The 15,649-nt window shown below is 33.6% G+C and overlaps 1 protein-coding gene across 4 annotated transcripts in view; it reads left to right on the plus strand.

Annotated features, from left to right (window-relative positions):
* The first annotated feature begins 872 nt into the window (after positions 1-872).
* Positions 873-15,649, plus strand: part of LOC143255308 (organic cation/carnitine transporter 2-like) — a 51,221-nt gene continuing 36,444 nt past the window's right edge. For 3 of the 4 annotated variants that reach the window (XM_076510765.1, XM_076510764.1, XM_076510766.1), the window contains exons 1-3: positions 873-1,697; positions 8,465-8,568; positions 11,507-11,661. In XM_076510765.1, the coding sequence (XP_076366880.1) occupies positions 1,308-1,697; positions 8,465-8,568; positions 11,507-11,661 (649 nt within the window). In that variant the 5' untranslated portion in view covers positions 873-1,307. Of the gene's footprint in view, positions 1,698-4,038; positions 4,114-8,464; positions 8,569-11,506; positions 11,662-15,649 lie in introns of all 4 variants that reach the window. The other variant, XM_076510767.1, reaches the window with a different exon arrangement.

The raw sequence follows: 15,649 nt of genomic DNA on the forward strand, positions 1-15,649 counted from the left end.
CGAAGAAATAAACCAGTTTCATTAACATAAAGTAGACTGGGCTCTGTATCCTTATTTTCACCGAATAATGCAAAAGAATTCGCCCTACAATATAAGCTTTTACTACTGCAACTACAAAAGTTTTGTAAATGGCATGCAATCCATTAAAAGAATTAGCTGAAATATAACAAGAAGATCAATGATTAATTGGAAGTTTTGACAATAAGACTGAATAATTTATTTTATGGATAATTGCAAAACTAATAAATTAAACGTAAGTCAGTTTACGTTTTTAAAACATTATTTCGAAATGTGCCAAGGCATGAATTTTTTACTTTTCTGTTCGTAGACTAGGTAAGTGTAGCAAACATATAATAGTAATTAGACTGATTTATTCTTGTTGTTTTTAAATATATAGAAACAAAACTTCTGTAAGTGTTCAGCATAAGCTAATGGTTAGGACGCTCGACTTACAATTCTTTATAAAGAATAGATAAATTGTTCAGTGATATCATATACAACTTCTAAATTTAGCTTATGAGGTTTTGTAAACAGAAATTCAGAACGTTTTAAAAGTTTGCATGCAAAGAGACATATAACTTATTTGTTACATTATACATTTCCTCTTAATTTCGAATTAAAAACAATCATTGGAAGCTCGCTGTAGCAATATCAGATTTTTATGAAAAAATTGACAAGTCGAAAAACTACATAAAGTGGTTGAGACAATAAAAATTTTATTTGTTTTGATTATGATAATGAAAAATATGAATTAAATTATATTTTTCGGCAGTTTTCTTAAAATAAAAAAGTTTCCATTTTCGTCTCTTCTTTAGGCCTAATATCAACGACTAGCGGAGAATCAAAAACTCACGATACACAAAAATCAGCTGCGACGTTTGCGAGTGCATGTGACGTCTGTGAAAGTACAGGATTGTCTACATAACCTACTATGTAAATATTCTATTTTTATCGAAGAACTACGTTCAAAAGACGTTACTTTGTTTTAAAGGAGATAAAACTAAAGCTTGTACGTGACACTATAACCAGACAAATACCTTTAACTGATTTTTTTTTAACCTACCATATATTAGGCAAACACAGTTACTGTTACTAACAGTGTTAGCATCCCTGACCCGAAATACCAGCTAAAGGTCGGACTGAGCGAACGTCACGGGTGATAATTTATATACAACAATTTCAGTGACTAGTGCCTTCCAATTCATAAAATTCTAGCCAGTATATTAGTAACACGTATAAGTGGTGTGGAGAAAACATCAGTAGAAAACACAGAAAGTCTAGTTTTCTGAGCAATCATACACTTCCAAATGGATTTGGAAACAGTGATTCAGCACGTTGGTTCTTTCGGAAAATATCAAAAACTATTGGCAGCGTTACTGTGGGGACTTATTTCGCCTTTCCTGGGATTTGTAATTTATGGAAATATGTTACTGTTGTTGACTCCGGATCACTGGTGCAACATCCCGGAATTAGGAAACCTAACATCCGCTGAGCGACGTCGCCTTGCCGTTCCTTTGGAGAATAACATGGGCAAGGTTATATACAGTCGATGCTTTAAATATGACGTAAATTTCACACAGATTTTAGTAGAAAGCGGAAGTACTTTACCAAGTCCTAACGAAGATTGGCCCATTGTTCCTTGTTCAGAAGGTTGGGAATATGATTATAGTTTAATTTATCCTACCATTGTATCCCAGGTATGTACAAAAAAAAAAAAAAAGAGTAACAAAAGTTATTATACTATGGTATGTAATTTGTATTACGCTTCATTTTTGTAACGTACTGTTTTCCCTTAAAATTCACGCTGAGTGTAGTACATTGTTTTTACGACTGTCTTATACTTGGATAGTTATTTTTATTTCAGCCCACAATATATGTATACATAAGTATATGAGAAACATGGTATTGAAAAGTAACGTTTTAACATACTTTTGAGTCGTTTTGTTTCAACGCATACATGTACATCGATCGGTTTATATGTCATAGTGGAAGTTTTACTGATCACTCTCTCTATTCACATTTTAACTTACCATATGAAGTTATTAATTTTTTTTACGCTGTAATCGAACCATTTCACCAGCGCCTGATCTCTCTCCGTTAAGCAGAAAGAGACAAAATTGTTGTAATAATTTTACAGTCAGTATGACTCGTGCGTCTTTTTATAGCAAAGTCACATCGGACTATCTATTGTGTCCACCGATGGGAATCGAACCCCTGATTTCAGCGTTGTGAATCCGTAGACATACTGCTGTATCAGCGGGGCACCCAATATGACTAATATTCACGTTTTCAACCATACTAACACTAACTAGTACGAAAGTGGTGGGAAATGTTACTTATACTGATGTACATGCTACTTCGGGCTAGAACATCCGAATGACTTAAAAACTTAGGAAGAAAAACTGGTGGTGTAAAAATTAGAAGTTTAGATCTTTTACTTGGCACGAGAATACTTGAACTTATCTACTATATTTTATGGATGGTAACAAAATATCTACTTTAACTGTTGTTTTTAATATGGTATACTTACACTTATTTAAAAATCATATAGTTAAGAATAATATGACAACAAAAACAGTAGCTAAACGTGATATTACGGAACGTGTTAATTGTTAATGTTAGGCTTAATAATGTTCCTTCGTTTGCAAATTTAAACATAAATTTGCATAACACGTATATAGGATTACCAAATGTTCCAGTGTTTAGCCATATGTTTTAATGCTCTGGTGTAAAATGTTACGTATTATAATTTATCTGGACGAGTGTCCGATTTATTATGTTACCTACATTTCGTATTAGTATTTCACACAGACAGAAATTTTAATTTTAATTTAAAAGTTAATCAAATGTTAATATCTATCAAATGTACAGGGTGGCCCGTAAGTCCCTACCCATCCATATATCTTATGTATCCAGCGTATCTGTGTGCTGTCCATCATTTTCGCTACATAATATTATACGACACCATGTTTGTTTATAGCAGGAGTTATTGTTCCAAATGCCGCGTTAACAGCTGCCTTCAACTCATTATTAGTATTATAACTTTGTTTATGCACAACATATGGATGGGTGGGGAATTACGGGCCACCCTGAATGATAATTACCAACAATATTGATACATTCAACTTAATTTAATTTACAAACAAAAAATAATAATACAGTTTATAATAATAGTTATTACAAATAATAGTTTGTATACAACAGTTTTACAAACTTACAGACAAAACTGAGTCTAATATTCGGTCTAGAACTGAATATTTTATCGACGATCCAGTCCACTACGAGCAAATTAATTCTGAGTTAATATTGTAACACCTCGCTTAAGCTAGTAAGTTTGGTTCTTTTGTAATTGTAAGGGTATGGGTCCTCGAAAAAATAATAATGTCCGAAGTAATTCACCAAAGTCGAACGGTTTGAAATGTTCGAAATCTATAAACTTTCCTGGTTTGTTTGCTTGTTTTTTGAATTTCGCACAAAGCTACAAGAGGGCTATCTGTGCTAGCCGTCCCTAATTTAGCAGTGTAAGACTAGAGGAAAAGCAGTTAGTCATCACCACTCACCGCCAACTCTTGGGCTACTCTTTTTACCCACGAATAGTGGGATTGACCGTCACATTCTAACACCCCCACGGCTGAAAGGGCAAGCATATTTGGTATAAAGGAGATTCGAACCCGCGACCCTCAAATTATGAGTCGAGTGCCTTAATCACCTGGCTATGCCGGGCCTACATTTTCATGTTGATATTATAATGTACTGCGTCGTGATTTTTCTGCAATTTGCATAAATTGTATTATATTAGACATTGAAGCTAGTATGAATGAATGTTTTTACACACTTAATAAACCTACAGACACTAATAATGTCCAAAATATTTAATAAATAATTTTGGTGATAATCATACAGACAGGTGGAAAACAAAACAAAAAAGTGATTTTAATAACACTAGAGAGTGATAATAATACCAGAATGTTTATCATACTCGTATAGAAACTGATAATAATGTAGATGATGAAAATTTATTTATTTTGTGTATTCCAGAGCGAAGCCACATTAGGCTAAATGCTGCGTCTACTGCGGCAAATCAAACCCCGGAGTTCATTGGCTTGTAAGTGTGTAAGTTTACCGCTGTTTCAGCCGGGGTTAACACTTAATAATGTTTCTTTTTTTGTTGTTGTTGTTTTACACTTCTTACAATATCCTAAATCGTAGGTTTTAATTGTAAGATATATGTGCAATATTTTAAGAATCTTGTTTATAACCACAAAAAGTTAATTCTGAACCCTGGTATTTTTATTTATCTATATTTTGAGGTACCATTTTCTAGGAAAAAAAATATTTTAATGGATTGGTGGAAAACAACAACAACATGAAATTAAATATTTTATTATGAATTACATTAGCATACAAAATTATTTATAGATACGATATTACATAGATACGATATACATACGAATTTACATTGTCGCATTTTGCAGTATGGTGTTATTTGAGCACATACTTATAAAATTTACTACCCTTTTGTTTTGAAGTCGTCAAGCTTCGAATGTGGTATAATGTGATTTTAAATTCACCTCGGTTTAGGCCAGTGGTTCTTAACCTTTTTCAGTGTTTGCACCCCTTTCAAATCAGGAATCATTTCTCGCACCCCCTGGAAACTTAAATATAAAAATATAAAGCATACTCTTATGTAAAAATATAGATTTGCTTTAATTATTCATGGGCATCCTCGCACCCCTTGGGAATCATCTTCGCACCCCTGGTTTAGGCAATTAGAATAACACAAATCCAGTTCGCATAACTATGTACTGGCCTACAAAAGTATACTATTTCGGCTACCGTGTGTTACATATATGTATAACTATACATATATACATATTATTATTTAATAATAAATGTTTAAATTGTAATTATATTTCTTAAAACTTAGAAAGTAAATGAGAAATACATTGAAAAACATTGATTTCGAGTACGTACCCATGTTACGAAATTTCTGCACTCGTGCATGCGTACTATCACTAGGCTTTGTCTAGACTTGGGGGTGGGGTTTGTAGAAATAATTATTTTTGTATGCTTCAAACATTAACTTTTGATAAAAAAAATCTATCAAACTGCAGTATTAGTATTTTCAAAATCCCTATAATTTAGTAAGGTCTTTAAGTAAAGTATACGTGGGTTGAAAGAATTCTATTATTATTCAGAGAAACGACTTATTGATCACACATGCACAGTTTCGGCAAAATTCTTTCTTTTACCTTCAAGTCACTTACAAACAACTAATAGAATGACGAGAGGGGGAAATTCTCTTTCTATTGGTTATAAACTTGAGCTAGTGAGTAATAGTACTAGTTAAAAACTTTCAAATGATTGATTTGAAGGGCGAAGCCACTCTAATATATTTGTTAAATGTATTGATATATCAGCAAATCATAGACGTGGAAGATTCTTATTTCATATTTAGCTTGTTTATATTTCAAATTCCAGTTTCGTTAGATAATTGTACGCGTTGTATGATAGGCGAAATAAAATAGAAGCCGAGCAATAGGATGACTGGATGTGTTATGTGACACACAAACACCGATACTTAACATTTTTTCTTTACATTTTCTCTTAAATTAAAAAAAATAAAACATATAACTTTAAATTTAAATTATAAACTACGTTTTGATGTCAATCTCAATGTTATTTAATAAAAATTTGAAAATAACGTTCCAAACATGCACCATATCTCCAGGGACGAAAGAGTTTCATTAATTGGGAACTTCAAATATTTAACTATGAACATTTATAAATTTTGAATGTTAAAAACTGCTTAGCTGCAGCGGATTAACATTGGACTAAGTATTTTTATGAAGATATTATATAAGTTCAGTAATGAAAAACTTACGTGTGATCAGCGAAGAGCTAGCTAGCTATCAGTTCAATGAATTGTATCTATATCAGCTCGAAATTATTTTGCTTGAAGTGAACCCTCGATCAGATATCAAAGAAGTTTTGGATCAGATAGAAGACTTAACATTGTTTGAGGGATTGTAAAACGTTTGCATATAAATAATTATTTGTAATAACTATTCGTAAAAACATTATTATAAATTGTATTTAAAAAGATAGAAAACTCTGCATGTCAATCTGATACATATCGACATAATAACTATTCGTAAAAAACATTATTATAAATTGTATTTAAAAAGATAGAAAACTCTGCATGTCAATCTGATACATATCGACATTATATTAACTTAACTTCTAAATTTAAATTATCATTTAACTCAGTTTTAGGCTGTTATAAATTGTGTGTTACTAGAACAAAAACATGGTACTTCCTTAAAACCATACCGGTCCGGCATAGCTAGGAGGGTTAAGGCGTCCGATTCGTAATCCGATGGTCGCGGGTTCAAATTTTCATTGCACCAAACATTCTCGAACTCTCAGCCGTGGTGGCGTTATAATTTTACAGTCAATTCTACTCTTCGTTGGTAAATAGTAGCCCAAGAGTTGACGGTTGATGGTGATGACTAGCTTCCTTCCCTCTAGTTTTACAATGCAAAATTAGGGACAGGTATCCCTCGTATAGCTTTGCGCGAAATTCAAAAACCAAAAAACCTATACCTTCATATTTTCGATGTAAACCCTTAGAAAGTTTCCAGTGGCTTGTGTTTTTTTTTCATTGATTTCATTTCAACACTTTTATTGCATAATTTGGATTGCTGTCTTGCTGGAAGGCTTACCAATCCCAATGTGTCTTGTAACTAAGGGAATGAGTGATGAATAATAATGTAATTGCCGTTCTCAGCAGTTAGAGAGTGATCAGTTTTCAACAATCTCTAACACTATTAGCTGAGATGCAGTATTCATTCTTTGCATGCTTCGCTGTATACATTGATCATCATAACATTCTCCTTTTCAAATTATCGTTGACTGTTTACACTTATCCCTAAAGAGCAAGCTTTTGTAGCTCTGCTCATCCAATTGCATGAATTCTAAAACACGCTTCAGCCTCTGAATTCGGTTATTTCTCCCAAGCAGTAATTTTTGAACAGCTTTTGTTTGTTTGTTTTGAATTTCGCACAAAGCTACTCGAGAGCTATCTGTGCTAGCCGTCCCTAATTTAGCAGTGTAAGACTAGAGGGAAGGCAGCTAGTCATCACCACCCACCGCCAACTCTTGGGCTACTCTTTTACCAACGAATAGTGGGATTGACCGTCACATTATAACGCCCTTACGGCTGAAAGGGCGAGCATGTTTGGCGCGAAGGGGATGCGAACCCGCGACCCTCAGATTACGAGTCGCACGCCTTAACACGCTTGGCCATGCCGGGCCTTTTGAACAGCAATGCACATCTTTTGAAGCGACTAACGTATATCTATTTGTCAAGGAACGTTTATATCTTGTCAGACGTTAATGTATATACCCAATCACAGTTAATTACTGAGATTAACTGAAAAATTAAAATATACTTGTAAGTCTTGTCATCAACACGATACTATAGCAATGTCAAATGAAAACGTTCTAAGACGGATTTTGTTTCCCGCTGTTACAGTGGTAAGTCTACGGATTTACAACGCTAAAATCAGGGTTCAATTCTTCTCTGTGGACACAGCAGATAGCCCGATGTGACTTTGCTGTAAAAAAACACACACACGCTAATATTGATTTAAAAGTATCACTATCCACTGTATTTGGAATAGATGAAACAAAGAAACTTCAAGTTGTAATTTTTAAAAATTTTTTACGATAAAGTTGTTATTGTACAGCGGTTTAAAAAAGTTTGTTACACTTTCAGTAAACTACCTGAAAAGTTTAATTAAATGATACTATATATGAAAAAATGTTATCAACGTCACGGTTAAAAATATTTGTGTTTCTGTTCAAATGTTCACACAGGAAGAAAGAAATGAAAAACATCTGTCTTAGATGCTGTTACTCGTATCAGTTAAAACAGTGTAGATAATCTGAGTGGAATTAATGTCACTGTTGCTTGTTATTTTATAACATGTTTATAAGGATGATGATTTGATACTTATTACCATAGGTAAACATGTGCCATGAATTAAATGTACTTGGCTTAATCTAACTTGTAAACCACTGTCCTAAGAAGTTTTGACAGTATATTGTATTTGGTAATATATCAAAACTTGATTAAATGTATGGCCTTTTTTTTCACTAAGTCCTTCAACTTCACATTTTGACTGATGATGTTTATATGTTTTCATTAGTTTATGTTGTTAGGAAACCACCAGTTGTAATTTAAATTAGCATTTATTTGTTGTTTTTTAAATAAAATATAGAAATTATCATGATGTTACTTAACAAATTCTCTCCAAACTTGTGATAGAATTAAAGTAACGTTTCACAAATAAACGCAGTGTGATGTTTCTAAAATAAAATAGAGAGACAATTATGATGTTACGTGTCAAACTCTGTCTCAAGTGGTGTTAGAATTAAAGTAATTGTTTCCAACTTTCAGTGGAACTGGGTGTGTGAGGATGCCTGGAAGACTTACTTTTCGTATACAATGTTTTGGGCTGGGGCTTCTGTAGGCGTCGTCATCCTAGGATTCGTGGCAGACATGTAAGTGTAAATTAAAACGTTCACTTTACTGTGTCACTACTTTCGTTAATTTATATAAAACTAATATCATTAAGAATTTCAGCTGATTTAAATAGTAATAAAGAGTATTGTATAATTTTTATCCGTCTAACAGCCCATGTTTTTCATTAACTTTCACTTCTTAAAGCCCGACATAGCTTGGTGGTTAAGGCACTCGACTCATTATCTGAGGGTCGCGCGTTCGAATCCCCGTCACACCAACTATTCTTGTCCATTCAGCCGTAGAGGCGTTGCGATGTGACTTTCAGTCTCACTATTCGTTGGTAAAAGAGTAGTCCAAGAGTTGGCGATGGGTGGTGATGACTAGCTGCTTTCCATGTAGTTTTACACTGCTAAATTAGGGACGGCTAGCGCAGATAGCCCTTGTGTAACTTTGCGCGAAATTCAAAACAAACAATCATTTCTTTAAAAAATCTTCTCACATTTGAAATCAGTGCTTTGAATCTTAAACCATAACTTAACTCTGAACATACGGAGGTAATGTACAGAAATAAATGGAATTTTATTTCACGTCCACCACATCAGAGTGCAGAAAATAAACGTTTACAAGTACTGCCGTATCTGTGGGAAACAGATTTCATTTATCAACATAGCACCTTTTATAAACGTGTCATCTTTGTCCGTTATCCGGAATCTCATTTATACCATTTAAGTCCAGTGCATGTGTGTTATCAGTAAGAAAATAGCTTTATTATATAAATATGATGTATTGTATGAATAGGTTTATAGGAACATGTCTCTTTATTCACATACAAAACCTGTTAAATATTGAGGACCAAAATATACAAGTGTCGTAATGTTCATTATTGAAGAACTCACAGAGCAGAGAGATTAGAGCACCAAGTAACTCGGAAACCATTCTTCAACCTAATTTGGAGCAATACCGTATTTCTTAAATGAAAACTATTGCTACAAACATTACATCCTGACCACGAAGTTAGATATGTATTTCAGTACTATTAACAACAGAATAAACCAATGTCTAAAGCTTGTAAAAGCTCGCAACCACAATTCTCAAGCAACATCTCAAAAAATAAAACAACTGTTTTCATAAAGAATATTACTAAGCTGGAAGCACAGCCTTCCCACTCGACCATTCAACCGTCAAATATTTTGAAGCAACTCCAGCGGACATTTTGTCTTTAATTTCCTTAAACGTGATCTTGGTAGATGATGCCCACGTAAAATAGAAGTTTTGTCATAGTTTGGTCTAAGATTCGCCTTGCTATTCTTCACAGAAGCTTGTTGTAGTATAAATTGCAGTGGCAGGGACTAGTGTGTAATGTTAGTAATGAGACATAATACGACGGACGATAGAAGAAATAGTTCCTATAGCAGTGCGAGATTTAGAAAATATTTTTTTGTAAAATGTGCTTGAAAATCAACATTGACATTTAACTTCCAAGTTGTTAAATGATGTCATTAGAACCATCGTTGAGAATGAAAAATATTGTCTCTCAGCAAAATCACTACACACTAACCAGTTAATGTGGAACTGCTCTAAAACACTGCGGCACACCTAATTTAGGAACATGAACAACCGCTTGTTGCCTCTTTGATATAAAGGGTTCGAATCAGGTAACTTTTCATGTTAATATAACCACCATGACTATCTAAAGTTGTCGTATATCTTCTATGAGTCCAGGAATGATGTTTTAGGGAATGTTCCCATTCTCTCATCTTAATGCTTCCCAGTTGATTCATAGTGTGAATATATTTACCATGAGTATAACTTGTGTCGTTATTTTTCACACTGAATTATCATAAAAAATCTCATTGAACTATGGTTTCAGTAATAATAAATACAAACTATACCAACAAGTGTTGTCGATTATTGCAGTTTTAAATCCTTTCACTTCTCTTGGCAGTCCCTATGTTTTGGTATTTTTAATCTGAACAGTAGTTTTATGACACATGGATAATTGCCACGTCGGAAACCCTTAAAGTTCAACCATAATAATTGTTTTTGTTTTGTTTATAGCAAAAACTACGTTATACACTATATCACTCTCTGTCCATCTCTGGTCAGAGAGTAATATAGTGTATAACGTCAGATCATCATAATATAAGACCACAAATATTTCACTGACTTAACAGGGAACCCTGTCATCTCCAATTTGGAATATTTGATTAAAGGGCTAGCAACATCTATGCTAATCTTAACCAAATAACATGATTAACTGTTACAGTTATAACGCCTCCAGAACTTAACGGCGTTTCGCGCCTAGAACCCGAGACATTGCCATTCACATATCTGATTTTTTAACCACTAAACCATAACTAGTCACATTTTAAATCTTAATCTTACTTTAAAATTGCTTCTTCCAGTACAATTTTAATATTTATAAATACTAGTCTCAAAACTAAGTTTCTGCACCATTAGTTGGTTATGAAATGTATTGTTTTAACATGTTATGTTGTTGAGTGGGTCCTTTTTGATTATTTGGTTAAAATAATTTCAAGTCCAGTCCATATAACGATAACGAATTAATTTACTTTTCCAGTAATCTCCTTTCAGGATACATTACTTATTATTCGATTGATTAGAAATACCCTAACAGAATCGTATTGAATCAACCCAATAACTCACTGTCGAAATCATTAACAGACACAAAACTAATGAACTCATTGCTTTATTGAATAATGCGCTAACTCACACAATCGTTTTAATATTCTTACACGTTTCTTGTTACTATACAAAACTTCTAAATTTTTAACTTTTAGATTTTCCAGACACTCTTCTTCTAGCTGAAAACAGTCTTTGCATTTTCACAATTAAATACGAATTTATAACCTAAACAGCGTTTTGAAATCTATAACTTTGTTTTGTCATTAACTTATGTATAACAACAAATTCATTTATAATATACATGATTTTTCTTCATAAATTTTAATGCAGGTATGGACGTGTTCCTGTTGTTGTAGCAGGTCATTTACTGTCTGCTGTTGCTGGAATAGCCACGAATTTTGTTTACAGCTTTACTGGCTTTCTCTTGACTCGTTTTGTGATGGGTTTTGTGATACTTTCGCAGAGTATGACAGCTTATGTTTTAGGTAAGTAATAAATAAGCTTATATTTAATAATACGTTCATTATGTAATTTATCATATCATGCTGTATATCTAGAAAAATAGCAAAATATCAAACACGCGAAATTTAACATTTAAGAACATTTAATGAAAAACGTTGGAAGTTAAAAGTTCTTAACCTTCATATCATCCTTGTACGTCAGTATAGTGAAATTAAATAATTATGTGATTCTTCACAAACACATGGACATATTACCCTTTTGTAAACTGTAGTAAGTCTTCTATCTTCAGATACAAGAGTAAAATTAAATTAACTTTTGAAATCATACAAATTAAGATTCAGAAAAAAAAAGTCAGAAATTAAATTTGCTGTATTCGTTTGGGTTGAGAAAATTTTTTTTCTACGTAGAGGAGCGAACAACGTTTCGACCTTCTTCGGTCATCGTCGGGTTCAGGGAAGTCTGATTTTATAAAGGGTCATTCCTCGCTGTAGATTTTGGGTTCCATGCTTCCTTTTCATAAATTAAAGTATTTGAAAATGTAATTGAATAAGTTGAATTAGACGCTGTTTGGTTGGCAGCAATATTACGAGGAAAAGTTAATTACCTATCAGCCACTACTAAACCAATCGGGTAGTTTCATCTGGTTGTGTGATTTATATGATTGGTCAATGAAGATAAATATTTCTAAGTAACCCGATTTATTAGCTGATGCACTGTGATCAGCACTTCTTTCCTGATATTAACACCTATAAAATGTATTTGCCATTCGATAAAGTTGAAAGCAAAAAAAAAAAAGTTTACATTTCGCGCAAACCTACACGAGGACGATCTACGCTAGCCATCACTAATTTAGCAGTTAAAGATTAGAGGTAAGACAGATAGTCATTGTAACCCAACGCCAGCTCTTTGGCTACTATTTACCAACGAATAATGGGATTGACTTTCACATTATAACGTCACCACGGCTGAAACGATGAGCAGATTTAGTGGGACGGAAATTCTAACGTTCAGGCCTTAGATCGCGAGTCAGGCATCCGAACAACCTGGCCATACTGGACCCTAATAAAAAAGAAAAAAAAATCTAATAACTGAGGTAAGTTTACAATTTTGAAAGTTTTAGTTCAGCTGTTTGTTTAGTATATATTTATTTCTTTAAAACCACTTAAACATTGTTTGCATGTATTTTATTTTAGTATTGGCTGCGCAAAGCTACTCAGTTGGCTATTTGTAATTTGCCCATCACGGGTATCAAATTCGAACTTCTGCATTGTAAGAGTGTAGACTTAACGCTGGTTCACTGGCACTTCGTTCAGTAAACTATATTATACACTGAATATATCGGGAAAATCCTTTATTGTATGATTTTATTGAGAATTTCGCTGATGGAACTTTCTAATAGTTAAATATATTACGTCACCCTAATAAGTACTTTCTTGCAATCTGAAATTATAAAGTTTCTTTGCAATAGAATGTAGAACATTCTTTTGATTAGCTAACGTGGAAAGTTGGTGAGAGATTAAAAATGACTAGGAACTTTGACAACATACACAAAATAGAAATCGTAGAACGTATTCTAATCATAAATGTATGTTCGGAAAAGCAGACGTAAATATGAAGAGCGTAATGAAATCTGATATTTACCAATAATAATTTAAATTTAATCTCATAATTCTAGTAATGTACAGGGTGGCCCGTAAGTCCCTACCCAACCATATATCTAATGTATCCAGTGTATCTGTGTGCTGTCCCTCATTCTCGCTGCATAATATTATGCGATGTCATGTTCTGTGAGATATTTTCAAGTGTAAATTGGCTTACATCGGCCATATTTCTCTGAAAAAAGAAAAAGATTTATAATACATGCGTAATTGAATATAACATGATAACATATGGATGGGTAGGCACTTACGGCCACTCTGTAGAACAACACTCAGACTACTCCATATAGTCTGCAGTCTAAAGTATTAACTAAAAAAAAAAGAAACTCAGTTACTTGCGTAAAATCTCGTACTGTCTATTGCTACAACGTAGATGCTAGTTACACAACTTTACTTGATTCGTTGTGGAAACAAAACAAACGTGGTATAATTGATATGACCTAGAAACAGATGTGTTTTTAATGTAAAAATGCTATAACAATTTTTAATAAAGCTCTACAATTCTTCTTTGTTTTTTTTAAATGCAAGAAACATTTCATACTATTTAATGGATGGTCTGCCTTAGAATGAAATTAATCTATTTTTTTGCAAACTGCAATACCTAAAACATTATGTATTTAAAAACTAATCTCTCTATTAATATATAAAAATAAGGGAACGTAATATAACACCATCTACGTGACGCTGATGAAATACTAAATTAACAGCTAGTCTTAAATTTGTGACAAAGTGAAGACAGAAAATGATAGTGGCCTTGAACAACAGACTGAAACACTGTATCAAACGGCAGAATGCACAAAGCAAGTAAAGTGTATAATACCTTGTGTATACAATAGGATTTAAATAAATGTTTGTGCATTATTAAGCACTAGGCTAACCAATGGGCTATGTTTGGTGGACTAACCGCAAATATCGTAAATCTAAGAGACTACAAGTTTACCATTGTGTCACTGGATGATATGTCTTTATAGTTAGATAACTGTTTTGGATTATAATAAGAACATCTTCACTGTGTATTCAAATGACTGAAAACAAACACAAATCGTCGACGTTACAATATGTTGAACATTTTAAGCTTACTTATGGGAGATTAACATTGCAAAATTCAACTCACAGTTATAGACCATTAATCAAAGTTTCATTATCGAAATGCACAATCTAACGTGTTTTTTTGTTGTTGTTGTTCTTTTCAGTTAAGAGAACATAATGAAACACATAGAGGACAGATGCTCGTTGGTGTCTTGCCCTATATATGAATGTTAAAGACCTCCCATTTAGGCTGTATCTCAGACCTTCCAGTGCAAGGCCTGAGACACTTATCATAAGCCAGCATATACAAATATTTCTGGCCTGGCATGGACAAGCGTATTAAGGCGTGCGACTCGTAATCTGAGGATCGCGGGTTCGCATCCCCGTCGCGCCAAACATGCTCGCCCTTTCAGCCGTGAGGGCGTTATAATGCGACGGTCGATCCCACTATTCGTTGGTAAAAAAGTAGCCCAAGAGTTGGTGGTGGGTGGTGATGACTAGCTACCTTCCCTGTAGTCATACACTGCTAAATTAGGGACAGCTAGCACAGATAGCCCTCGAGTAGCTTTGTGCGAAATTCAAAACAAACAACCCAAATATTTCTAGGTTCAAGGCGTCCTTAGTGTTTCAGCAAATTTTCACGGCTCCCCTAGGCAAAAACCAAAACCTTACAGTTCCGTTTATTAAATAGTTAGATCCAAACAACTTAATACTTAATAAGTATTTATGTCTTAACAATTTAGTAGCCGTTTGAGAGCATAATGCACCTAAATTTAAAGTAAAAACAACATTTTTATTTCATTTTTAAATAACCACAGTTACTAATGGGATGTGTGCGCCTGTTGGGCACTGCATAGCTTCTCAAACCTTGGAACCAGATTGGATAAATCCATTCTAATTTCCTATTTCACATTGAATTTTGCACGGTATTTGCTTTTTATCACAGCTACCGCCGAAAACCCAGCTTCGCAGAGACATGACGTCACAAATGGAATTAGGATTCGCTGAGCTTTAGCACTTAGCATCGAATATTCATCTTTTACTGATATCCAAAACTCATTTTGTTCTATGCTGCCAAATTTTGTTTTTAAAGTATTTTCAGAAGACAAATCAATAATATTCTTCTTCTCCAGAGGTAAATTCAAATGGGACCTTAGCCTTGAATGGGTCTCGGATTTATGCAAACTTCTCCATATCTTCTGGAAAGTAATTTTCAAACCAGTCACTGAGCTGTGTTAAGTGCTCCTCAAAAACATATTTTAGTTCGTGGGTCATATCAACTTCATTGGATGTAACAAACTGCTGTAACAGGGTAAACAGTCTT

The sequence above is a fragment of the Tachypleus tridentatus genome, chromosome 7 (genome assembly GCF_004210375.1).
Source record: "Tachypleus tridentatus isolate NWPU-2018 chromosome 7, ASM421037v1, whole genome shotgun sequence".
Lineage (NCBI taxonomy): Eukaryota > Metazoa > Arthropoda > Merostomata > Xiphosura > Limulidae > Tachypleus > Tachypleus tridentatus.